Raw genomic sequence first — 27,491 nt, forward strand, 5'->3', positions numbered from 1 at the left:
TTCACTGCTTAGGTTTTTGTCAATAATTTTTTTTTTTCCAGTTTGTGACCAGTCTCTCTGGTCTAGCCACAGGTCTATGGGTGACTAATGCTTCCTTCTCCATGCTTTTTCCATCTGAATCTCACCCATTGTGGTTGACATCCTCACCATGGCCTCATTCTATATAATCTGCTGGCTCATGTAACTACAGAGCCATTTGTAGATATCAACCACCCTGATCCCCTCTTTTGGGAGTTGTGAACTCATGCCTCATCACTCACTCTTGCTCATTGTTAAGCTCTTCCAGCTCGTCAGAGGTCAAAAAGATGGATTAGTATGTCTTTACATGAGGGCTATCTGGCTTCTGGTTATGGTTCTAGTAAGCATTCCATTTGCCCACCTTCTGGAGTGCCTTTTGAAGCTTTAACCTTTTCATCATTGGGAATGTACTATTCTGTCTCCTCTCCTCTATCAGGACACTGGGCTCTCTTCATCAGTTACTTCCTGAGAGGACTACTTCAACCCTTCCCTAGGTCAGCACAGATTGGATTCCTTTTCTGTACTTCATTTCTCCTTTCCAGGTGGTTTTCTAGGAATACTTTTCTTGACATGTCTCATGACAGTATGTTGTTGTTCTATGTAAAACCATTTTCTTTCGTTAGATGGTGATAATCCAAGAGTGATTACATGTGGGAATATTCCCCTCCTGACATCTAGAAGGAGACGAAAGACACCCTAACATACGAGAGGTTTAAATCCCTCCTACTTCCCATGGTCCTCAGTCATTTTCTTTTGCCTCCTTGATGAGTGAAACTAGCGCTTACTTGTAATACAAGGCCTTTAGACCTTTAGCTTTCATCCTGGAAGGTTCCATATTTCTTTGGTAGAAGGGTCTCTGAGCTTTCAGCTTTGACATGCAAACTTCCTTTTCTGATTTTTCTTCAGGATAAGGCTGTTATTTGCACTAGTTATTTTTTTTTCTTCCAAGGTGGTATATACAGATACTATCAATCAGAAAATTGTGTTGCGCTGATGAGTTTCGTTGCCTGCTTTCTTCTCTCAAGTCAATGGCAGAAGCGACGCTGTCACAATTGAAGGGCTGTGTTCCTGTTCCACGGCGTAGATTCCGGTAAGAACGTTTATCCGAGAGGTTACAACCTTGCGGGAATAACTTAAATACAGGGTCTCAGTGAGGCTCCTTTTGTATCTTGGAATCAAGGGTTAATATCTCCTGAGGGGGGTTATTGAACAGGGTTTTTTTAATCATTTTGTTTGTTATGTGATTCTGTCTGCTACTGTGTAGTAATACTTGGGCTCATGGCTTTTTCGGAACATAACGGCCTATTGCAAGTGAAGCGGCCTTTACGGTCGGGCCCGCTTTTCATGGACTGCATGGTACACCTTGTGACCGGGTGGTCACGTTTTGGCTCTCCATTTCCGCATTCCTGACTGTGTGGTGACAGAGAAATTCTGTTTCATTGTGTCTGGTTCATAGGAGGTGGGGAGTACCCCCGCCATTGGGGGTGTAAGGTGCCATTTACATTTTTATTATTGGTCCATTTTTTATCAATATCCCAGTTATGGGGGATTTTGATTTTTTGGAGACGGATGTTTCTGATTCTACTTCTTGCGAAGAATATGAATTGGCCCGGGTGATAACATGTCTATCAGTTATGTTCCGAATGCCATTTTAGAGTGCTCCGTTCCTCTGGATCAGGGAATCAGGGGCCCCGCTGAGCCGTCCACCTCCGGGGATTCTGCTTTCCACGAGGTGCGTTCCTACAACCAACTCTTACTACGCATGCAGGTAACCCAAACGTGGCTTATCCTTCTTGGGAGGGTGGCTTGTTTCCTCCGGAGGTTACGACACAGTTCTGCATGGCCATATCTTTAGCTCTGGCGCATTTACATCTCCCAGGAGTGTGTTTTAGATATTGTCCTGGTTCCGTTAATCAGGGTTCGTCAGGCGTGAGATCGTCTGGTCCAGTTCAGCCCTCTGGGGGATTGACTGTCCCTGAGGCCTCAGGGGGTCAACCTTCGGGGCCAGGGTCTTCGTTTGTCCTGGAGGAGGTAAGTTTTGCCTTTCGTTATAGACTGGTGCTCCGTGTTCTACTGAGGCACGTTTTGTTTTCTTCCTGGGCGATAACCTACAGGTTGCCTTATATTTTCTTTTAATCCGGTTAGGATGGATTTTATTTGGTATACAGCTCATGTTTGCTACAATATTTCCTTTGGGTATTTTCTTCTCTTGAATTGATACTTGCGATTCTGTAATCGCACTGTTACTTTTATGAAAGTTTGTTCATGGTGACGTGTTTTAGTCCTCTGTCTGTTATTTATCTCTCCCTCTTAGAGAGTGACTTTGTGTGGCCTTGTCAGTATTGGGCCCTTGGTTCAGGCTGGTCCTGACTGGGTAAAAATCCTTCAGTTTTTAAGACCTATTTCAGAGACGTGGCGTCTGCTATGTCTGGCGGGTCCGGTTAGGGTGCAGAGTGGTTACCACTATTATTTTGGTTTTATTTTACAAATTTCAGCCAGCATTCCATTAGCCTTTCAATCTAGTTGGACGGGACACTATTGAGATCCACTACGACATACACTGTTGGTTCCGACTCGGAATCTAGAGTGTTTCCTTCCCGTTTGTGAGTTAGGATTTAAGGGATTTAGGCCCTTCGTGCAGCCAGTTACTGGCGGACTTGCCTTTCAAGGTTTTGGGATTGTCCTTTTAGGACTTATTCCTTCTTGTGATCTCTTCCTTAGAGTCAAGACTGTTTGTCCTTCGTCCGTTTTTTTCTTAACAGAAGTTGAGGGCCATGTGGCTCTTTCTGCTTTTGGTCGTTCGTTGTGCCATATTAGGGACTATAGAAGGTTGTCTCTTCCTTTCCTAGATTTCGTCTAGGGGATGTTCCACCAGGAATCGGGATGCTTAGCATTCTTATTCCTTGGTGGTCCTTTGGTCTCGTAATTATTTCTCTTAGTCTTGGACTGCGCGTGTGTGGTCTTTGGTGCCTTTAGGGCTCTAGAGTAGTTTGCTTGACTACGGCCTAGCACCTTGTTGGTGGGGAGTTGGTCTCCTGTTAGGGGCGTTTTTTTCCTTTGGGCTGGGAATTTATGAGTGAGTCATGTGCCCGTTTCTCCGGGTTAAGCTGGATATCATCCCCTGTGAGGTCTGAATCTTCAGACTGGGTATTTTGTGCTCCCTGGAGGCGTTGTTCGTTTTAAGACGACTGTGGGTCCCAGTTCTTGGGTTCTTATATCAGATACTTATGGACTTATGATACTGTGGACTGGTTCAGGACGACCGAGTTTTCTATGGGGGCTGATTGTCCTTAGGACAGAGTTTTTCCTTTTAACAGGGAGTTTTTCTCTGTTGCATACTACAGTGGTGATCTGAATGATCTTCATTCAGTCTCAACTGACTAGCATTCGGCTTTTCCCTTCCTTGTGGGGGCTGATTGTCCTTAGGACAGAGTTTCTCCTTTTAACCGGGAGTTTTTCTCTGTTGTATACTACAGTGGTGATCTGAATGATCTTCATTCAGTCTCGACTGACTAGCATTCGGCTTTTCCCTTCCTTGTGGGCATGGGTGCCGTTTCTACCTGTGTCCTCCCCCTTTGGGGGGATAAATTACCTCATTCAGCAGGAGGGCCTCCTCTTCTTGTATAATTGTGGTCCTTATCTTCGTTAACGCTTGAGTTAGCGTGGCAGTTTTCAAATTCTGAAGGTTGTGTGTTCAGGTCTTGCTCAAAGCTCTTATTAAGGCACTTGTTCTTGGTGCAAGTACTTTTTATTTGGAGAGGCAGCAGTCTGCTGCTCTGTGGCTTGTTCGACCAGCTGTTGGAGAGTAGACTCTGTGTTGCGTCTCTCAAGGAGAGTTGTGTCAGATCTCTTGGGATCTCTTTGACATTTCGCTATACCAAGTCCTAGGGGCTTCTTTTGGAAGTGTGTTTGTAAGAGTGAATGAGTTGGCACCCAAGCTCTGTTGAGGTGGATAATTTTCCCCATTCTTCCATTCCCTGGGGGGCTTGGGATGGGGTGGTTTTTGTTTCCCCTGTCTGTCAGACATGCCTGTCGCTTGTGCTGGCTCAGTGTTTGGAGCAGGATCTGAGATCTGTTGCTCTGACAATTTCTTCCTCGGATCATTGAGGTTGGATGAGCCGTCCTTGGGGGACTTTGCTTCTTTTCCATGTTCACGATTTTGTGGGAAAGACTGGCGGCGTCCGCTGGTTAGCTGGATGCCTATCAAGTTGTAGGTTAGGATTGGATCTTAACCTAATCTGCCTCCACTTGCCTGCATATATTCAAATTTCTAGATTCATCTTCGGATGATAGCAGCGTGCAGTGTTCTTACTCTTCAGGTGTTGCCATCAGGACTTTCTCTGAGTTGCTACACAGGGTTTTTTTAATATTTGAATAATCTGAGCTGTCTTTAACGGTGTCTGGGGACGACTCCAGTTACCTTTTGGGGTGCGGATGCACTTTGTTGGAGAAGATTATCTTCTCTTTCGTGGCATGGGTGTTCTCTCCTTTGTTCTACGAGACTGGTTGGGTCTCAGTTGTCTTGGCCTTAGGGTTTTCTTCTCGCCCGGTGTTCTTTGGGGCTCGTTTGGGCCCTATTTATGGAGCTGTGCCCTATTTAGGGTTCTATAAAATCCTTCATGGATGTTTTCTCCTTTTCACTGAATACGGCTGTTTGATCCCTTTCTTTAGTAAGGGGTTTGGAGACTGTCTGTTGGTTACCGGTGTCTTTTGAAACATAGAAACATAGAATTTGATGGTAGATAAGAACCAAAAAGGCCCATCAAGTCTACCCATATTACATGTTACTTTTTCCTTAGGATAGCCTTATGCATGTCCCAGGCATTTTTAAATTCCTTTACAGTCTTTGTGTTTACCACCTCAAATGGAAGTTTATTCCATGAATCCACCACCCTTTCTGTAAAAAAATGCTTCCTCAAATTTCTCCTGAATCTACTACCCTCTGACTTTAGATTGTGACCCCTTGTTTTTGGAGGCTGTTGGCTCAGTCGAGTCTAGTTCCTGCGGTCTCTAGCAAGGCTTATGGTCTATTTGTGGATCTGTGTCCTTGGGCTTTTTCTTTTTTCAAATTTTTCTCTGCTTCGGACGAAGCTGGGGTTTCTGGTGTAAGGGTTTTGGGCGTGGTGCCCTCAGAATTGGCCGCCTTTTGTACCCTTCCGTTTTAACATTCAGTGTCCTCTGTAGCTTGGGTATTGTTTTCCCAAAAGTAATGAATGCAGCTGTGGACTCTTTCCGTTTATGAAGAAAAACATAAATTATGCTTACTTGATCATTTCCTTTTCTTCAGAAGGAAAGAGTCCACAGCTCCCCGCCCGTAATTTTTCTAAAGGGCATCAGTTATTTTTGTTCTTCTGGCACCTTTTCACCCTATGCTTCTTCTACTGTTCCTTGTTCCTCGGCAGAATGACTAAGGGATGGGGGAGAAGTATTTAAACCTTTGGCTGGGGTGTCTTTGCCTCCTCCTGGTGGCCAGGTTCTGAATTCCCAAAAGTAATGAATGCAGCTGTGGACTCTTTCTGTCTGAAGAAAAGGAAATTATCAGGTAAGCATAATTTGTTTTTTTGTTACCCACCTGATCTAACTTGTATTATGATTCACAGTATTTTGTTAATATCACAATGGTAATGAATAATTTCCTACTTCATATGCCATCACAATAAATGTAAGAGAAAGTGGTAATTTAATACTTAGTGATATTCGTTTTCTCACTGACAGCACATATTAATGAACCACCTTTTGTAGTATTGTGTACTCTCACTTTCCAAATAGTTGAACTGAATGTAAAAATTGTTTTTCAATAGTTTGCTTGAATTTTCTAGAATTTTGCAAGTGGTGGGTTAATATTAACACAGTTGTAATGGAGCATCTCCTGCTTAATGTTTTGCCACTAAGTTCATGATAAAAATCGTTTAACAATAAATTTAAGATCAACTTTTACTTTAGTCTCTTCACAAAAATGTTTATAATCTTGCTTAGTATCTTTCATTTTAAACATGCTCCTAGTTTAAATGAAACTTAATTTATTTGAATCTCTCTTCTGTTCTCATTTCTGAAATCAGGATTCATTGGGAGTAGAGTGGAAGATGCAGAGTCCTGAACCAATCACTGTTCCTTATCTCAGTCCTCTAGTAGTGTGGAAGGAATTGGAGAGCTTGCTGGAGAATGAAGGTGACCCATCTATAACTGTTCCTGGATTTGTTGACCACCATCCTGAAGTGTTCTGGAACTTGGTGTGGTATTTCAGGAGACTAAATCTTCCTAGCAACCTTCCTGGATTAATACTGTCATCAGAGCATTGCAATAGGAATTCCAAGGTATTTGAACACTAGTACCCAGGAGGAGATATTGCTGATTGTTTAGGATTAATTAGGTACCACTGAGAGGAGAGCTCCCACACTCCAAAAAATAGAATTAGAGCATTACAAAGGGTTTTAAAAAAATACATATGTGACATTTATTCTCATATAGGATGTCTAAAACTCATTGGATTGTCAGACCTCACAGCTAATGGTATTACAGAAACATAAGACTGTAGGTCTGTGTAATGTGGGTTATGAGGAAGATCCTTGATTATCTGTATGATATTAAAATATGGAGGGGATCTACTGTCACATTCCAATATACAGATAATAAACCCCAGATCATTTTTTGTTCAAAACATGTTATTCTTGTTTTATTTTAGGGATTATTGTCTTTAAAGATGATTTATTGATCTAGAAAGGTTCTTTGGGCACATATTCCAAAATATTGCCTATATATGGTGTGTATTTGCGCCTCCCTCATATTTAAATAAAAGTTGCTGCCCTTATTAATATTTTCCACAGGTCAATGTGAGGGAAAGGACCTCTCCAAACCTAGTGAGCTGCCTTGCTGCCAGGCAGATTTATTGAGGTAAGTGCTAATTTATTTTCTTAAGCAGCTTTAAGGAAAAAACATGGCACTTTACTATTTCCCTGACAGGGATTCTTAATACATTACTCCTAGTGTTTTAAGGGGATTATGTATGGCAGTACTGCAGGCACTGGGGACTTGAGGAAAACTTGGCTCATTTTGGTGGTTTTGTTAATGTTTTTTGCTTTAAGATGTCTGCTAAGACGTTATTTTTGACACGCCCACGATGGGCGGGGCTTGTGTGAGGTAAAAATGTATCTCTTGTGCACTTGTTATTCTCTCACTTCCTGTATATGGAGGAGAGATATCTGCATCTTATTGTTTTTCAAGTTTAACTGTCATTTGTTAGCCTGTCATTACTGAAACAGCTCCAGTTTGGATTCCGGTTTTAAAAAATAAAGCGGTTTCTTTTTAAATAGGCACCTCAGCAAAGCTATTGCTGAGGTGTAGAGGCTGTTTCAGGTGTTAAGACTTTTTTATTACTCAATATCTTGTAAAATAAAGCATTTTTGTATTTGTTCAAAAAATAAAGCAGTTTCGTTTTTGCATTGCATCAAAAAAAAAAGCAGTTTCATTTTAAAATTTAAAGAAACAGTAACGTTTTTTTTCTTTATTTAAATTGTTCATTATTTAATTATTTATAGTTATTCTGTTAAGATGGATCAAGACTCTGTTACAGATTAAAGATGTCCTTTATGTTTGAATGCTAATATTGAACCACCAATTCCTTTTTGTTCCTCATGTGTTGAGAGAACATTAAATCTTGAGCCTATATTGTCTAAGACGGATGCTGCCCAGGAGTCTTCTGACAATGTGCAAGATATGCCGCATTTTTCTCCTCAGGTGTCCCAAATTTTCGTACCCATTAATTCCAGTGCCCTGCGCTTCCTCTCAAGCTCCGGCTGGGGTCTCCTTGCAAGACATGGCTTCCCTCATGTCTTCTGCAGTTTCTGATGTGTTGTCTGCTTTTCCCATGCTACAGGGAAAGTGCAAGAGGAAGTCTAAAGAATCAGTGCATAAGGTATCTGACTCGGTTGTGGTTATTCCGAATGTTTCCTCTCATAAATCTGATGAGGAGGATTTTCCGGGTGAAATCTCAGATTCTGACAGTGTAATTCCTTCCTCTGGTTTAAGCTGGAACACCCCCGTTTACTACTCAAGGAGTTTTTGACTACTCTGCACGACTCTGACTCTACTGTCATTGTCAACCCTAAAAAGTCTAATAAACTTAACAAGTATTATGATGTACCTTCCATGCTGGAATGTTTCCCGTACCAGATCGGGCTTCAGAAATTATTGTTAAGGAATGGGAGAAGCTGGGTATTCCTTTTTCTCCTCCTATTTTTAAGAAGATGTTTCCCATTGATTACTCTATTATGGAGTCTTGGCAAACGGTCCCCAAGGTGTAAGGGGCAATTTCCACTTTAGCTAAGAGAACTACTATTCCCATAGAGCATAGCTGTTCTTTTAAGGACCCTATGGATAAGAAACTGGAGGGTTTTCTTAAGAAAATGTATATTCACCAGGGTTTACCATGTCAACCTGCGGTGTGTATTGCTACCGTTTCTAGCGCGGCTGCATACTGGTTTGATGCGTTGTCTGATTGCTTTCAAACAGACATTCCCCTTGAAGAAATCCAGGACAGGATCAGGGCTCTTAAATTGGCCAATTTCTTTTCATTTCTGATGCTTCCCTTCAAGTTATCAAGTTAGGAGCAAAGATTTCTAGTTTTGCCATTCTGGCTCAAAGAGCTTTATGGCTGAAATCTTGGTCTGTATATGTGTCGTCTAAGCTTTTGTCTATTCCTTACAAGGGTAAGACCTTGTTTGGCCCAGAATCAGTCCAAACCTTCCTGGAGACCCAACCAATCTTGGAATAAGGGAAAACCATCCAAGAAGCCTGCTAATGATTCAAAGTCGGCATTAAGGGTCTGCCCCCGATCTGGGACCGGATCTTGTGGGGGGCAGACTTTCCTTTTTCTCTTGGGCTTGGGATGTTCAGGATCCTTGGGCGATAGACATCGTTTCCCAGGGATACAAACTAGAATTCAAGACCTTTCCCCCCAGGGGCAGATTTCTGCTCTCAAGATTATCTGTAGACCAGATAAAAAGAGAGGCGTTCTTACGTTGTGTTCGGGATCTATCTGAAATAGGAGTTATAGTTCCTGTTCCAGTACAGGGGCATGGTCTGGGATTTTACTCTAATCTGTTTGTGGTTCCCAAGAAAGAGGGAACCTTCAGACCAATCTTGGATCTCAAGAGTCTAAACAAATTACAAATTCCTCAGAGTACTGTCCTTCAAAATGGAAACTATTTGTTCCATTCTTCCCTTAGTTCAAGAGGGTCAATTTATGACTACAGTAGATTTAAAGGATGCGTACCTTCATGTTCCCATCCACAGGGATCATCACATGTTTCTGAGATTTGCTTTTCTCCACAAACACTTACAGGTTGTGGCTCTTCCTTTCGGACTAGCTACAGCTCCCAGAATTTTTTCAAAGTTTCTGGGATCTCTGTTGGCAGTGCTCCGGTTACAGGGTATTGCAGTGGTGCCTTATCTGGACGACATTCTGGTTCAGGCCCAGTCTTTTCATCTAGCAAGCTCAGACACGGAGATGCTTGTATCCTTCCTGCGCTCTCACGGTTGGAAGGTGAATCTGGAAAAGAGTTCCTTAATTCCATCTACAAGGGTAGTCTTTTTGGGAGCCATAATAGATTCAGTTTTGATGAAAATATTTCAGTCCTCTCCTCAGCCATCAGTTGCTCAATGTATGGAGGTAATCGGTCTCATGGTAGCCACCATGGATATTATTCCTTTAGCTCGTTTCCCTCTCAGACCTCTGCAGGTAGGCATGCTCAGACAGTGGAAAGGGGATTACGCGGATCTGTCTCCGCAAATTCATTTGGATCAGATGACAAGAGATTCTCTTCCTTGGTGGTTGTTTCAGGATCATCTCTCCCAGGGAACCTGTTTTCGCAGACCTACCTGGGTGATAGTGACTACGGATCCCAGCCTGACAGGTTGAGGAGCAGTCTGGGGCCTTCTAAGGGCTCAGGGGACATGGACTCGGGAAGAATCTGTTCTCCCCATAAACATTCTAGAGCTAAGAGCAATCTTCAATGCTCGCCTGGCCTCAGTTAGCTTCTGCCCGGGTTATCAGATTTCAGTCGGACAACATAACCTCAGTGGCTTACATCAAGGGTGGACATCGTAGTTCTTTGGCCATGAAAGAAGTGTCCAAGATTATTCAGTGGACGGAGACCCACAACTGTTGTCTATCTGCGATCCACATTCCAGGAGTAAACAATTGGGAAGCGAGGGCATCAGTGATTCTCATTGCTCCGGCGTGGCCTCGCAGGATTTGGTATGCAGACCTAGTGGAGATGTCATCTCTCCCTCCTTGGAAACTTCCTCTAAGAAAGGACTTTCTACTTCAAGGGCTCTTCCTTCATCCAAATCTAGTTTCTCTGAAGCTGACTGCTTGGAGATTGAACGCTTAATTTTATCTAAGCGTGGTTTTTCAGCTCCTTGAAAGGTCACATTTCTGCCTTATCTATTTTGTTACATAAACGTATGGCAGAGGTACCAGATGTTCAATCGTTCTGTCAGGCCTTGGTCAGAATCAGGCCTGTGTTCAAACCTGTTACTCCTCCCTGGAGTCGTAATCTTATTCTTAAGGTTCTTCAGCAGGCTCCTTTTGAACCTATGCATTCCTTAGATATTAAGTTGTTATCTTGGAAGGTGTTGTTTCTTGTTGCTATTTCTTCTGCTCGTAGAGTCTCTGAACTCTCAGTTTTACAGCATGAGTCTCCCTATCTTAACTTTCACTCGGATAAGGTTGTTTTACATACTAAATTGGGTTTTCTTCCTAAAGGAATTTCAGATTGGAACATTAATCAGGAGATTGTTGTTCCTTCTTTATGTCCTAATCCTTCTTCTCATAAGGAACGTCTTTTGCACAACCTAGATGTGGTTCGTGTTTTAAAATTCTTTTTACAGGCGACTAAGGATTTTCGTCAGTCTTTTGCTCTATTTGTAGTTTTCTCTGGGAAACGTAAGCGGCAGAAAGCTACTGCTACTTCTCTTTCTTTGTGGCTGAAGAGTATAATTCGCTTTGCCTATGAGACTGCTGGACAGCAGCCTCCTGAGAAGGTTACGGCTCATTCTATGAGGGCTGTTTCCTCTTCCTGGGCATTCAAAAATGTAGAACAGATTTGCAAGGCAGCAACTTGGTCCTCTCTACATACTTTTTCAAAATTCTATAAGTTTGATACTTTTGCCTCGGCTGAGGCTTCCTTTGGGAGAAAGATTCTTCAAGCAGTGGTGCCTTCTGTTTAGGTTCCCTGTCTTGTCCCTCCCTTATCATCTGTGTTCTCTAGCTTGGGTATTGATTCCCAATAGTAATTAGATGATCCGTGGACTCATCGTGTCAAGAAAGATTTTTATTTTTTTTTATCAGGTAAGCATAAATTTCGTTTTAACTTCATGATAGCTTCAGTTTAATTAACCATAACTTCCCCTATCCATAAGACAACTGCCTCCCAAACCTAATTCTCCCCTCCTATTGGATTAATTTAGTGTATAGTGATTGTATTGTGGGACAAAGTAAACAGTACTTAATGTTACTTGTGCTGGGAGAGGGTTGCAGGTAGGATTAATTGCACTGGGAGATGGTCTCTTCTCAAATGGGTTATGTAAGGGGGTCCCAGTAAGGGTTTTAACAGTGCTCGATGTTGTAATATGCCATAACAGTCGGCCTTAAAGATGCCTTTGCAGCACTGCTCCACATCAAGCTTTTCTCTTCAAACAGCACTCTGGTTGCTCTGTATAAGTTTTCTAACAGTGCAGCCGGAGCAAACAATGTTTGAAGATACAGTCAAATATGGAGCAGCCTTGCAAAATTGCAATGCATTGATTAAAGGGACAGTAAACCTACCAAATAATGTTATATAATTCTGCACATAGGGCAGAATTATATAACATTAGCTTAGCGCCAGCTTTCTAAAGCAAAGGACTGCAGAGATATTTTACTACGAAAATTAAGTTTGCAGAACGCAGATCCTGGCTCTACTGAGCGGGTCTGTTTTTTCCTAAGCGCATCACTGGCACTCTGTCTAGTCACAGCACGCCCGATCGCGCCATTAAACTGAATGTAGCTCGCTTCCGCTCTGGTCTGGTAGCAGGAACAAGCTACATTCAGTTTAATGGCGCAATCGGGCATGCTGTGACTAGACAGCGTGCCCGCAATGCACTTAGGGAAAAACAGACCCGCTCAGTAGAGCCAGGAGCGACACTCTGTAAAATTCATTTTCGTAGTAAAATATCTCTGCAGTCCTGTGCTTTAGAAAGCTGCCGCTAGGCTAATGTTATATAATTCTTCACTATGTGCAGAATTATATAACATTATTTGGTAGGTTTACTGTCCCTTTAATGACTGGCTGACTGGATTTTTTTCAACCTCGCCCCAGCCTTTATCAGTCTGCAAAGCTGTGACTCTGGAATTTAAGACATTCTTATGACCATTGCACCTTTTTTATTACTACATTTTTACCTTATAATTATGTGATGATCAAAAAATTACAGTTTAGGTGGTGCTTTAGTGTAACTACCTAATTTAAAATTTAATTTAAAAATGACCCGCAGAAAAATGTTCACACACAAAAAAAATTCTCATGGCAAAAAGTGAAATAAAAGTTCTGCATATTGGATGTTAATATGCGCACACTCATTCAAACACTGTGCTTGCTCAGAGAGCTAGTGGTGGCATATGTTCATCAGATATAATTCAAATTTAGTCCGTACCAACACATAAATGTTCGCCATTGTTGTTTAGTAAGCCACATATAGCAATCTGTTACTAAACAAAAGTGATCCTACATTTGAGTGAACTAAAGTGACTTACATAAGATCTAGCCCAATGAGTTTTCTTAGAGAATCATCATTTTTATTTCTTTCTAATGGTAGGAGGAGCAAAATGGTAATAATATTTTGCCTAGGGCTGTCACTAATGAGTAATTAGCAACAGATGTATGATCTCACAGAGAGAGAAAAATACACTTAGTGAGAATTATTCTTAAAAGTATTTATGCCTCGACTAGACTAATATAAATCCTTATTTTAATACTATCTTATCCTTTAATAATTATATTTCTTTCCTATGGCAAGGAGAGTCCACAACGTCATTCCAATTACTAGTGGGATATTCAACTCCTGGCCAGCAGGAGGAGAAAAAGAGCACCCCAGCAAGAAGTGAGTACAGCCCTTGCATTTTTGTAAATATTTTATTATATCTTTTCATGTGACAACACTGAAGAAATGACACATTGCTACAATGTAAAGTAGTGAGTGTACAGCCTGCATAACAGTGTAAATTTGCTGTCCCCTCAAAATAACTCAACACACAGCCATTAATGTCTAAACCGTTGGCAACATAAGTGAGTACACCCCTAAGTGGAAATGTCCAATTAGCCATTTTCCCTCCCCGGTGTCATGTGAGCCGTTAGTGTTACAAGGTCTCAGGTGTGAATGGGGAGCAGGTGTGTTAAATTTGATGTTATCGCTCTCACACTCTCTCATATTGGTCACTGGAAGTTCAACATGGCACCTCATGCTAAAGAACTCTCTAAGGATCTGATCTGAAAAAATAAGTATTGCTCTACATAAAGATGGCCTAGGCTTTAAGAAGATTGCCAAGACCCTAAAACTGAGCTGCAGCACGATGGGCAATTTATTGCCTTTATCAATGGAGAATGTGTGAAGATGGTGTCTGAAGATATTTAATCCTTTTTTGGGTACTTATCCCTGCAAGCAGGGATTGGGGTCTAACTGTGTTCACGTCAATCACTTTAGTAAGAGTAGTGGTGGCTTTTAGCAGTTAGAAGGCTGCGAGATAGTCTTTGCTTTACTTCTAACAAGTTTTCTACCCCTTTGCAGAAAGCCAGGGTTGCTTACTCTATTTTTCTTTTACTACAGGTCAATGGCAGGGAGTGCAGTGCCTGTCACACCTAGTAGCTTCTATCTGCCCTGCAGCTGGATCTACAGGTAAGTGCTTTTGCCTTCTTGGTACTGAAGGACAGCACTTCAGAGGTTAACCCTGAAGTGGATCACTTTCTGGGACATAGTTATCCTGTTTGGTTTATGGGTTCATTTTTGGGGGCACATTTATTGGCATATAGGTCAATGAAATTAGAACTCCTCATGCACTTTATTTGTATGAAAATAAGGAGAGACTTAAGGGCTAATTTTCCTTAATTACTTGGCTGAAGGTATTTAGGGGTTTTTGCTTGTCCCCTTATGTATTGTTAGCTTATCCTTGAATCGTTTGGATGGCTTTTTAAAAAAAATTATATTTAGTTTGTCCGTTTTTACTTTCACGCTCTTATGATGTGGCACAGTTAGTTTCCCAGCCAATCGCGTGACTTCCGTATTTCCGGTTTTACAGAGCGGATCTTTGTGAGCCTAAGAGTGTCGACTTGGAGTCTAGGTGTGTCCTACCAATGCAGTTTTGTTCCTCATGCTTAGCTAAAAATGTAAAGACAAATTACTCCCTTTTGAGCCAAATGTCTCTTGTTTCTCATACTGTACCTTCTGTGTCCTCTGAACCACCTGGGGGTGTTTATTTACCTGGGGGTGTTTATTTACCTGGGGATTTTGCCGCTCAGATTACTTTTGCGGCATCTGCGGCTTTGTCTGCTTTCCCTACTTCGGGTAAGCATAAGAGGAAATCTAAACATTTGTCTAATAGCAAGATTTCTGACTCTAAATCTGCTGGTCAGCCTTTCACAGATGTCTGAAGAGGAGGATACTTCAGTAGCTTCTGAAGGTGAAATCTCAATCTCTGAGACTATGGGAGGAAAATCTTGTGAATCTGAAAAAGTTAATTTCAGATTTAAGCTTGAACATCTCTGGTTACTACTGAAGGAGGTTCTAGCTACTTTGGATGACTCTGAACCTTCGGTTGCCATCAACCATAAAAAAGTTTAACAGAGTTTATGATTCTACCTCTTCTGCGGATGTGTTTCAGGAATGGGATAAGCCAGGAGTTCCTTTTTCCCCTTCCCCTATTTTTAAAAAGTTGTTTCCTGTTGCGGACTCCATTCATGACTCATGGCGAACTGTGCCTAAGGTAGAAGGAGCTATATCTACTCTAGCTAAAGAACTACCATTCCTATAGAGAATAGTTGTTCCTTTAAGGATCCCATGGATAAGAAGCTAGAGGCTTACTTAAAGAAAATGTACATACATCAAGGATTACAGTGGCAACCTGCGGCAAGTATTGCTACGGTTGCGGGAGCAGCATCTTATTGGTGCAATGCCCTGTCTGATTTGATATCAGAGGAGACTAAGATTGAGGAGATCCAAGATAGGATCAAGGCTCTTAAATTGGCCAATACCTTTATCTGCAATGCCAACATGCAGGTAATTAGGCTGGGAGCTTAGATGTCTAGCTTCACTGTCCTAGCTCGTAGAGCTCTGTGGTTAAAATCTTGGTCGCCTGATGTCTCTTCAAAAGCCAAGCTTCTGGCTTTACCATATAAAAGTAAAACCTTATTCGGTCCTGGTCTGGCGGAAATCATTTCAGTGATTATGTGAGGAAAGGGATCTTTCCTTCCTCAGTACAAGAAGAATAAACTTAAGGGTCGACAGATTTCTAATTTTCGTTCCATTTGCAACTTTAAGGGACAGAAGTCTTCCTCTTCTTCTTCCAAACCAGACCAATCCATGTCCTCTTGGAAGTCCAGCCAGCCTTGGAATAAGGGAAAATAAAACATGAAGCCTTCTGCTGACTCTAAATAAGCATGAAGGATCCGCCCCCGATCCGATTTTGGATCAAATGGGGGGCAGGCTTTCCCTTTTTCGACAAGCTTGGATACGCGATGTTCCAGATCCGTGGGCTGTAACATAGTATCCCAGGGTTACAAGATAGGATTCAAGTCTTGCCCTCCAAGGGGCAGATTTCTCCTATCCAGACTGTCCTCAAACCAGGTATAGAGCGAGGCCTTCTTAAATTGCGTAGAGAACCTCTTCTCTCTGGGAGTTATTGTACCAATCCCTCTAGAAGAACAAGGTCAAGGATTCTATTCAAATCTATTTGTGGTTCCCAAAAAAGAGAGAAATTTCTGTCCAATCCTAGACTTAAAGTGCCTCAACAAATTTCTCAAAATTCTGTCCTTCAAGATGGAAACTATTCGTTCCATTCTTCCATTGGTTCAGGAAGTTCAGTTCATGAAGACTATAGACCTGAAGGACGCGTACTTACACATTCCCATTCACAGGGATCATCACCAGTTTCTAAGGTTTGCTTTTCTGGACAAGCATTTCCAGTTTGTTGCACTTCCTTTTGGTTTTATATAGCATTTCTTAAAGGTTCTAGAGGCTCTATTGGCGGTGATCAGATCCCAGGGTATTGCTGTGGCGCCTTATCTAGACGACATCTTGGTTCAGGCGTCATTTTTTCATCTTGCAAAATCTCATACAGAGATGTTGTTGTCTTTTCTACGTTCCCATGGGTGGAAAGTGAATCTGGAGAAGAGTTCTCTAGTTCCAGATACAAGTGTGTGTTTCCTAGGGACAATCATAGATTCCCTGTCCATGTAGATTTTCCTGACGGATGTCCGAAAATTCAAACTTCTTGCCTTTCTCTCCAGTCTGCTATTCATCCCTCAGTGTCTCAATGCATGGAGGTGATCGTTCTGATGGTGACTTCCATGGACATCATACCTTTTGCTCGGTTCCATCTGAGATCTCTGCAACTATGCATGCTGAGTCAGTGGAACGGAGACCATTTAGATTTATTACAGACGATAGATCTGGATTCCCTAACAAGAGACTCTCTCATGGTAGATTTCACAGGAAAATCTGGCTTGGGGCACTTGCTTTCTGAGACCGTACTCGGTGCTTGTGACTACGGACGCCAGCCTAGTAGGCTGGGTAGCTGTTTGGGGCTCTCTAAAAGCTCAGGGTCTATGGAATCGGGAGGAGTCTTCTCTCCCCATAAACCATCTTGGAGTTGAGAGCAATTTTCAATGCCTTGGTAGCTTGGCCTCAATTATCTTTAGTCTGGCTTATCAGATTCCATTCGGACATCACCTCAGTGTTTTACATCAACCACCAGGGAGGAACTCAGAGTTCCTTGGCTATGAAGGAGGTGACTCACATTCTACAGTGGGCGGAAGCTCACGATTGTCCACTATCTGCCATCCACATTCCAGGAGTGGACAACTGGGAGGCGGATTTTCTGAGCAGACAGACTTTTCATCCCGGAGAGTGGGCTCTCCATCCCAAAGTGTTCTCTCAGATAACCCTCAGGTGGGGGTTCCAGAGTTGGATCTGATTGATCAGAACGCCAAGCTTCCAAAGTACGGTTCAAGGTCAAGAGATCCTCAGGCGGCTCTGATAGATGCTCTAGCGGTTCCTTGGATCTTCTCTCTGGCATACCTGTTTCCTCAGTTTGCTCTTCTTCCACAAGTCTTTGCTTGTATCAAACAGGAGAGAGCATCAGTAATTCTAATAGCTCCTGCATGGCCTCGCAGGGTCTGATTTGCGTATCTAGTGAAGATGTCATCTATTACACCTTGGAGGTTACCTCTAAGGAAGGACTTTCTAATTCAGGGTCCATTCCTCCATCCAAACCTAGATTCTCTGAAGCTGACTGCTTGGAGATGGAACGCCTAGTTCTGTCTAGACGTGGTTTTTCTGAAGCGGTGATTGATACTATGCTTCTAGCTCGTATACCTGATACTTGCAGAATTTACCATAAGGTATGGTGTAAATACCTTTATTGGTGAGAATCTAAGGGTTTCTCTTGGAGCCGGGTGAGGATTCCCCGAATGTTATCCTTTCTTCAGGATGGCCTGGAGAAAGGTTTGTCAGTCAGTACTCTGAATGGTCAGATTTCTGCACTGTCGATTCTTTTGCACAAACGTCTGGCAGATTTGACAGATGTTCAAGCTTTTGTTCAGGCCCTGGTCAGAATCAGGCCTGTGTTTAAACCTATTGCTCCTCCTTGGAGCATTAATCTAGTGCTCAAAGCTCTTGTGCTTTCAGCTCTGCAGTGTGATTCCCTGTACCTTATCTTTCATGCAGAAAAGGCGGTTCTTCGTACTAAATTAAGGTTTCTCCCTAAGGTGGTGTCGGACTGAAACATTAATCAGGACATTGTTGTTCCTTCTTTTTGTCCTAATCCTTCTTCCCATAAGGAACGTCTTTTTGCATAACCTGGATGTTGTGCGTGCTCTAAAATTTTACCTACAAGCTACTAAAGATTTTCTTCAGTCTTCTGTCCTGTTTGTTGTTTTCTCTGGAAAACTTAACGGTCAGAAGGCCAGTTCTACTACTCTTTTCCTCTGGTTAAGAAGTATGATTTGTTTTTCTTATGAGACTGCTGGACTGCAGTCTTCTGAGAGAATTACGGCTCATTCCACTAGGGCTGTCTCCTCATCTTGGGCTTTTAAAAATGAAGCTTTTGTGGAACAGATTTGCAAGGCGGCAACATGGTCCTCTTTGCATATTTTTTCCAAATTCTAAAAATTTTATACTTTTGCCTCGGCTGAGGCCTCTTTTGGTAAAAAGATTCTTCAAGCGGTGGTGCCTTCTGTTTAGGTCATCCTGCCTAGTTCTCCCTCCCTGTTCATTCTGAGTCCTCTAGCTTGGGTATTGGTTCCCACTAGTAATTGGAATTGTGTTGTGGACTCTCCATGCCATAGCAAAGAAAACAAAATGTATGCTTGCCTGATAAATGTCTTTCATTCCGGGCATGGAGAGTCCACGACCCTGTCCTCTTGTTTTAAAAATATAATTCTGCAGTTATATATCTCAGGCACCTCTATACCCTTGTGTTTCTTCTTTTTCCGTTTTCTTTTGGGTGAATGACTGGGGATTATGGGTAAGAGAAGTTACACTTAACTGCTTTGCTGGGGAGCTCTTTGCCTCCTCTTGCTAGCCAGGAGTTGAATATCCCACTAGTAATTGGAATGATGTTGTGGACTCTCCATGCCCAGAAATAAATAAAATTATCAGGTAAGCATAAATTTTGTTTTCTTCTATAAGGTACGACGAGTCCACGGATTCATCCTTTACTTGTGGGATATTATCCTCCCGCTAACAGGAAGTGGCAAAGAGCATCAAGCAGAGCTGTCTATATAGCTCCTCCCTTGACTCCACCCCCCAGTCATTCTCTTTGCCTACTCTAAGTAATAGGAAGGGTAAAGTGAAAGAAGTGATAAAATGTTAGTTTTTATTTTCTTCAAGCAAGACTTTTTTATTTTAAATGGTACCGGTGAGTGCTATTTCTTCCCAGGCAGCAGTTGGATGAAGACTCCTGCCTGGAGACTGATGATCTTAGCAGCAGTTACTAAGATCCAGAGTAGTTCCCACAGAATGGCTGAGGAGTACTTAAGAAACTTCAGTGTGAGGAACGTTTTTCATGCTACCAGCATTGAGGTATGTTCAGTCATTTTTTTCTGGAGAGACTGTGTTATTTCTGAATTGTCTGACAGTATCCCCATGAGGGAAAGGGTAAGCAGTAATCGTAATGTATAAGAGAGGGGTATTACTGGACCTGTATGTTGGGCTATAAAAAATGGTTGACACTGATGATATGATGTTTGTGGGCAAACGTTTCTATGTTGGGAGTTAAAGATAACGTTTTTTTGTGGCAAACGTTTTTACTTTATTTTAACAAGGGGTACAAATGGCTTCACTTAGATGGGTACATAAACCCACATGGCTAGGTTTTAGACTGCTCTGGAGCGGTTATTGTTAAGGCTGTGAGACATCGAGTTAGATGGGCGGGGCCTATTTTCACTCCTCAGTTGCGCAGTTGTTTTTCCCATGCAAGCAGCAAGCTCCAACTCAGGTGGGCCTTTCAAGAAAGTTTGGGCCTAATCGAGGGCAGGTAGGCGCCACAGCAGGGCTGTGACGAGGTGCAGGGGGTGTTTTTGTTTAACTATAACGTTTTTGGTGTAACGTTTTTTGTTATTAAGGGTTAAGTATTCCTTTCCTTGTGGGGCAATCTTAGCTGACAAGTTGGGATACGTTTATCATAAAATTGAGATAATTTTATTGTTTTAAAGCAGTTTTGGAAAAATTGTATGTTTTTTTTCTCTTAAAGAGGAAAGCCAATGTTCTATGTGTTTAGAAGCCATTGTGGAACCCTCACTTCAAATGTGTCCCTCATGTACTGAAAGGGCCTTACATTGCAAAGAACATATTTTAGCTGATAAAAGTATGTCTCAGGATGATTCTCAGTCAGAAGAGAATCAGGTTATGCCATCTACTTCTCCCCAAATGTCACAACCTTTAACACCCGCCCAAGCGACGCCAAGTACTTCTAGTGCGTCTAATTCTTCCACCCTGCAAGATATGGCTGCAGTTATGTCTACTACCCTTACAGAGGTATTATCTAAACTTCCTGGTTTACAGGGTAAGCGCAGTAGGTCCGGTATTAGAGTAAATGCTGAGCCCTCTGATGCTTTATTGGCCATCTCCGATGTACCCTCACAGTGTTCTGATTCAGGGGTGGGGGAATTGCTGTCTGAGGGAGAGCTTTCTGATCCAGGAAAGATGTTCCCTCAAACAGACTCAGATATGTCGGCCTTTAAGTTTAAGCTTGAACACCTCTGTTTGTTACTCAGGGAGGTTTTAGCGACTCTGGATGATTGTGACCCTATTGTCATCCCGCCAGAGAAACTGTGTAAAATGGATAAAAATCTAGAGGTTCCTACTTACACTAATGTTTTTCCAGTCCCTAGAAGAATTTCGGACATTGTTACTAAGGAATGGGATAGACCAGGCATTCCGTTCTCTCCCCCTCCTACTTTTAAGAAAATGTTTCCCATATCTGACACCATTCGGGATTCGTGGCAGACGGTCCCTAAGGTGGAGGGAGCTATTTCTACCCTGGCTAAGCGTACAACTATACCTATTGAGGACAGTTGTGCTTTCAAAGATCCTATGGATAAAAAATTAGAAGGGCTTCTAAAGAAGTTGTTTGTTCATCAGGGTTTTCTTCTGCAACCTATAGCGTGCATTGTTCCAGTAACTACTGCAGCAGCTTTTTGGTTTGAGGCTCTAGAGGAGTCTCTTAAGGTTGAGACCCCATTAGATGATATTTTGGATAGAATTAAGGCTCTCAAGCTAGCTAATTCTTTTATTACAGATGCCGCTTTCCAAATGGCTAAATTAGCGGCTAAGAATGCAGGCTTTGCCATTTTAGCTCGTAGAGCGTTATGGCTTCAGGGACAGTCTAGTATAAATTAAACTTTCATTATTCAGATAGGACTTTTAATTTGAATCAACTTTCCAATTTACCTTTATCATCAAATTTGCTTTTTTCTCTTAGTATTCTTAGTTTAAACTAAGCCTTTGAGGGCTGCCTCTTATCACATGCTTTTTAAATCTCTTTTCAACACAAAGAGACAGAAAGTACACGTGGGCCATATAGATAACACTGTGTTCAGGCACAGGGGGTTATTTAAGATTTAGCACAAAACAATGCTAAATTTAAGACAATAGATAATAAACAGTCACAGTCATGTGATCAGGGGGCTGGAAGAAGGTTCCTAGATACAAGGTAATCACAGAGGTAAAAAGTATATTAATATAACTGTGTTGGTTATGCAAAACTGGGGAATGGGTAATAAAGGGATTATCTATCTTTTAAAACAATAACAATTCTATGGTAGACTGTCCCTTTAAGTCATGGTCTGCTGATGTGTCATCTAAATCCAAGCTTTTAGCTATTCCCTTTAAGGGTAAGACCCTATTCGGGCCTGAGCTTAAGTAGATCATTTCTGACATTACTGGAGGTAAGGGTCATGCCCTTTCTCAGGACAAGACGGTTAAAATGAGGACCAAGCAGAATAATTTTCGTTCCTTTCTAAACTTTAAAGGCGGTCCCTCTACTTCCTCATCCGCCTCCAAGCAGGAGGGGAACGTTGCTCAATCCAAGTCAGTCTGGAGACCTAACCAGACCTGGAATAAAGGTACACAGGCCAAGAAGCCCTCTGCTGCTACCAAGACAGCATGAAGGGGCAGCCCCCGATCCGGGACCGGATCTAGTAGGGGGCAGACTTTCTCTCTTCGCTCAGGCTTGGGCAAGAGACGTTCAGGATTCCTGGGCATTAGAAATTGTGACCCAGGGGTATCGTCTAGAATTCAAAGATTCTCTCCCAAGGGGGAGATTTCATCTCTCACATTTGTCTGTAAACCAGACAAAAAGAGAGGCGTTCTTACGCTGTGTAGAAGACTTATATACCATGGGTGTAATCTGCCTAGTTCTAAAAGTAGAACAGGGGCAGGGGTTTTACTCCAATCTGTTCATGGTTCCCAAAAAAGAGGCAACCTTCAGACCGATTTTAGATCTCAAAACTCTAAACAAGTTTCTCAGGGTCCCATCTTTCAAGATGGAGACCATACGAACTATTTTACCAATGATCCAGGAGGGTCAATATATTACCACAGTGGATTTGAAGGATGCGTATCTTCACATTCCTATCCACAAAGATCATCACCAGTTCCTCAGGTTCGCCTTCCTGGACAAACATTACCAGTTTGTGGCCCTTCCTTTCGGGTTGGCCACAGCTCCCAGAATTTTCACAAAGGTGCTAGTCCCTTCTGGCTGTTCTAAGGCAGCGGAGCATAGCAGTGGCGCCCTATCTGGACGATATTTTGATTCAGGCGTCAACTTACCATCTAGCCAAATCTCACACGGACATCATGTTGGCTTTTCTAAGAACTCACGGGTGGAAGGTGAACATAAAAAAGAGTTCACTTGTTCCTCTGACAAGAGTTCCATTCCTAGGAACTCTGATAGACTCAGTAGACATAAAACATTTTCTGACGGAGGTCAGAAAATCAAAGATCTTAACCACTTGCCGAGCACTTCATTCCATTCCTCGGTCATCAGTGGCTCAGTGTATGGAGGTAATTGGACTAATGGTAGCGGCAATGGACATAGTTCCGTTTGCTCGCTTACATCTCAGACCACTGCAGCTGTGCATGCTCAGACAGTGGAATTTGGATTATGCAGATTTAATTCCGCGGATAAATCTGGATCTAGAGACCAGAGACTCTCTTCATTGGTGGTTGTCACAAGATCATCTGTCCCAGGGAATGTGCTTCCGCAGGCCAGCATGGGGTCATAGTGACAACGGACGCCAGCCTCTTGGGCTGGGGTGCAGTCTGGAATTCCCTGAAGGCTTAGGGTGTGTGGACTCAGGAGGAGTCCCTACTACCAATAAATATTCTGGAACTGAGAGCGATATTCAACGCGCTTCAGGCGTGGCCTCAGCTGGCTTCAGGCAAATTCATAAGATTCCAGTCAGACAATATCACGACTGTAGCATATATCAATCATCAAGGGGGAACAAAGAGTTCTCTAGCGATGATAGAGGTTTCCAAAATAATTTGATGGGCAGAGACTCACTCTTGCCATCTATCAGCAATATATATCCCAGGAGGGGAGAACTGGGAAGCAGATTTTCTAAGTCATCAGACTTTTCATCCGGGGGAGTGGGAGCTCCATCCGGAGATGTTTGCAAAATTGATTCATCAATGGGGCACACCAGAATTGGATCTGATGGCATCTTGTCAGAATGCCAAACTTCCTTGTTACGGGTCCAGATCAAGGGATCCTCAAGCAGTACTGATAGATGCTCTAGCAGTACTGTGGTCGTTCAACCTGGCCTATGTGTTTCCTCCTTTTCCTCTCCTACCTCGTCTGATTGCCAGAATCAAACAGGAGAGGGCTTCGGTAATCTTGATAGCGCCTGCGTGGCCACGCAGGACTTGGTATGCAGACCTGGTGGAAATGTCATCTCTGCCACCGTGGAAACTGCCACTGAGACAGTACCTTCTCATTCAGGGTCCGTTCCAACATACAAATCTAGTTTCTCTGCAGCTGACTGCCTGGAGATTGAACGATTGATTTTATCTAAGCGGGGATTCATTGATACCTTGATTCAGGCTCGAAATCCTGTCACTAGGAAAATTTACCATTAGATATGGCGTAAATATCTTTATTGGTGCGAATCCAAAGGCTACTCATGGAGTAAGATCAGGATTCCTAGGATTTTGTCCTTTCTCCAAGAAGGATTGGAGAAGGGGTTATCAGCTAGTTCCTTAAAGGGACAGATTTCTGCTTTGTCAATCTTACTGCACAAGCGTCTGGCAGATGTCCCAGACGTTTAGTCGTTTTGTCAGGCTTTGGTTAGAATTAAGCCTGTGTTTAAACCTGTTGCTCCGCCATGGAGTTTGAATTTAGTTCTAAATGTTCTTCAAGGGGTTCCGTTTGAACCCATGCATTCCATAGATATTAGAATTCTATCTTAGAAAGTTCTGTTTTTAGTTGCTATCTCTTCTGCTCGAAGAGTTTCTGAGCTATCTGCATTACAATGAGACTCGCCTTATCTTATATTCCATTCTGATAAGGTGGTTTTGCGTACTAAACCTGGATTTCTTCCTAAGGTTGTTTCAAATAAGAATATTAATCCGGAAATTGTTGTTCCTTCTCTGTGTCCTAACCCTTCTTCTAAGAAGGAGCGTCTGTTACATAACTTGAACGTGGTTCGTGCCTTGAAGTTTTACTTGCAAGCGACCAAGGATTTCCGTCAAACATCTTCTCTGTTTGTTGTCTATTCTGGAAAGCGTAGAGGTCAAAAAGCTACGGCTACCTCTCTTTCTTTTTGGCTGAAAAGCATCATCCGTTTGGCATACGAGACTGCTGGACAGCAGCCTCCTGAAAAAATTACAGCTCATTCTACTAGAGCAGTGGCTTCCACATGGGCTTTTAAAAACGATGCTTCTGTTGAACAGATTTGTAAGGCTGCGACTTGGTCTTCCCTTCATACCGTTTCCAAATTTTCCAAATTTGATACTTTTGCTTCTTCGGAGGCTATTTTTGGGAGAAAAGTTCTTCAAGCAGTGGTGCCTTCTGTTTAGGTATCTGTCTTGTCCCTCCCGTTCATCCGTGTCCTGTAGCTTTGGTATTGTATCCCACAAGTAAAGGATGAATCCGTGGACTCGTCGTATCTTATAGAAGAAAAGGAAATTTATGCTTACCTGATAAATTGATTTCTTCTATGATACGACGAGTCCACGGCCTGCCCTGTCAATTTAAGACAGATTATATTTTTTGGTTTAAAACTTCAGTCAACTCTGCACCTTTTAGTTTCTCCTTTTTCTTCCTATACCTTCGGTCGAATGACTGGGAGGTGGAGTCAAGGGAGGAGCTATATAGACAGCTCTGCTGTGGGGCTCTTTGCCACTTCCTGTTAGCAGGAGGATAATATCCCACAAGTAAAGGATGAATCCGTGGACTCGTCGTATCATAGAAGAAATCAATTTATCAGGTAAGCATAAATTTCCTTTTCCATGGCGTTTGGGGACAATTATATTTCACATATATTAGCTCCTTAGGTTCTAATAAACAAATCAGAAGGACAGAGTCTATTGCATATCTCTTTACATAGCCTCTCCCATATGTTACAATGCAATGTATGGTGACATTTCCATCCCTCCAACTATACCTGTTACTATACCTCATGAAGTGCATGGACATGAGCTTATTATATTATTACCATTTTAAACATAAACACGCTTGATTTTATGGGCATAATGTACTTTTTTTTTATACATGTAGTGGTTTTTAGACTTGATTCTTTTACAGGAATTGTGATATTGTACGAGCTCCTTCTTATGCACATAGCATTGATCCTGAACCGGTGAACCTATACACTATATAACATATTTACTAAGTATAGATACTGCCTTCATCATATACATACATATGGTTTTCATACCCCCACTGTTATCTGTTAACAACTTCTTATGGTAATTGGAAATGTTTCATTAGAATGCTGAGATTAAGCGCAAGGACTATATAACATCACCTAACCACATTACTGTATCTCAGGGGTTCACCATTTGCTCTTTAGTTTTTAATATGTTGAAGGATTAAATGTAGCACCACTCTACATGAAACTCATTTGAGTCAATCTATCTCCTGTTATATTTGATATAGGGCATCTGCAGCACCCAAATGTCTCTCCTACCTCTAGGTCAAATTTTACTGGCTGACATCCAGTTTGCCACTACATAGTCCATCCCTCAATTATGTGATATTAAGCACTCTCTCCCCCTATTACTATATACCATATAGTTACCCATTATTCGTTATAAATTTCTGTCCATAGTTACCCCCTAATTCAGCAGTCCCATAGAGCCATCTCTTCTCAAGTGCCTTTAAAAATATTCCCCTCCTTATCCCATATTTGAGGTCCTTTGAGTCTTCCATCAAAGATGGGAGCATGTCTTTGGACTTTTCTAATATACCTTCTGATCTTGACTGTAAGCTTTATTTACAAATTTACCAGCTCATGTCATATCTACAAACACCTGGACACGTCCCCCTTCCCTCAATATCACAGCTGCTCTAGTCTGCTGCCTACCCCTTATGTTTTTCTTTGCATACTACTTCATACTAAACTTTTCCCCTATTAAAAAAAAAATAAGATTTCTTACTACTAAGTTCATTCACATATTCATTGGAGGAGTTACAAGATGACCAACAGACAAATATCCAGAAAATCTATAACATAACTTTTTTTATAAAAAATTCCGCCTGCAAATAGGTTTTATTATCTATTCTCTCTGTTATCCATCCTCATATTTTATGTACTCTGTAAATTATTTGTTGATGTTAATGAACATTATTCAGTGTGTTGTATTTGCCAACAATCTCAATAAAAAATTGTTTTAAAAAAAAAAAGTATCAGTCAGGAGAACGGTACAAAAGAATTTCCAAGGAATTAGATATACCATGGAACACAGTGAAGACAGTCATCATCAAGTGGAGAAAACATGGCGCAACAGTGACATTACCAAGAACTGTACGTCCCTCCAAAATTGATGAAAAGACGAGAAGAAAACTGGTCTGGGAGGCTGCCAAGAGGCCTACAGCACCATTAAAGGAGCTGCAGGAATATCTGGCAAGTACTGGCTGTGTGGTGCATGTGACAACAATCGCCCATATTCTTCATATGTCTGGGCTATGGGGTAGAGTGGCAAGATGGAAGCATTTTCTTACACAAAAAAAACCATCCAAGCACAGCTAAATTTTGCAAAAACACATCTGAAGTCTCCCAAAAGCATGTTGCAAAAGGTGTTCTGGTTTGATGAAACCAAGATTAAACTTTTTGGCCATAATTCCAAAAGATATGTTCGGCGCAAAACAAACACTGCATATAACTAAAAGAACACGATTCCCACATTGAAGCATTTTGGTGGCAGCATCATGCTTTGGGTCTGTTTTTATTCAGCTGGAACTGGGGCCTTAGTCAAGGTAGAGGGAATTATGAACAGTTCCAAATACCAGACAATATTGGCACAAAACCTTCAGGCTTCTGCTAGAAAGCTGAACATGAAGAGGAACTTCATCTTTATGCATGACAACGCCCAAAGCATTCATCCAAATCAACAAAGGAATGGCTTCACCAGAAGAAGATTAAAGTTTTGGAATGGCCCAGTCAGAGCCCAGACCTGAATCCAATCGAAAATCTGTGGGGTGATCTTAAGTGGGCTGT

General features: G+C 42.0%; 1 protein-coding gene across 2 annotated transcripts in view; it reads left to right on the plus strand.

Annotated features, from left to right (window-relative positions):
• Positions 1–27,491, plus strand: part of DENND4A (DENN domain containing 4A) — an 858,339-nt gene that overhangs the window by 696,251 nt on the left and 134,597 nt on the right. For both annotated transcript variants that reach the window (XM_053718534.1, XM_053718535.1), the window contains exon 28: positions 6,078–6,332. In XM_053718534.1, coding sequence (XP_053574509.1) covers positions 6,078–6,332 — 255 coding nt within the window. The remainder of the gene's footprint in view (positions 1–6,077; positions 6,333–27,491) is intronic.

This window comes from Bombina bombina, chromosome 6, assembly GCF_027579735.1.
Source record: "Bombina bombina isolate aBomBom1 chromosome 6, aBomBom1.pri, whole genome shotgun sequence".
NCBI classification, from domain to species: domain Eukaryota; kingdom Metazoa; phylum Chordata; class Amphibia; order Anura; family Bombinatoridae; genus Bombina; species Bombina bombina.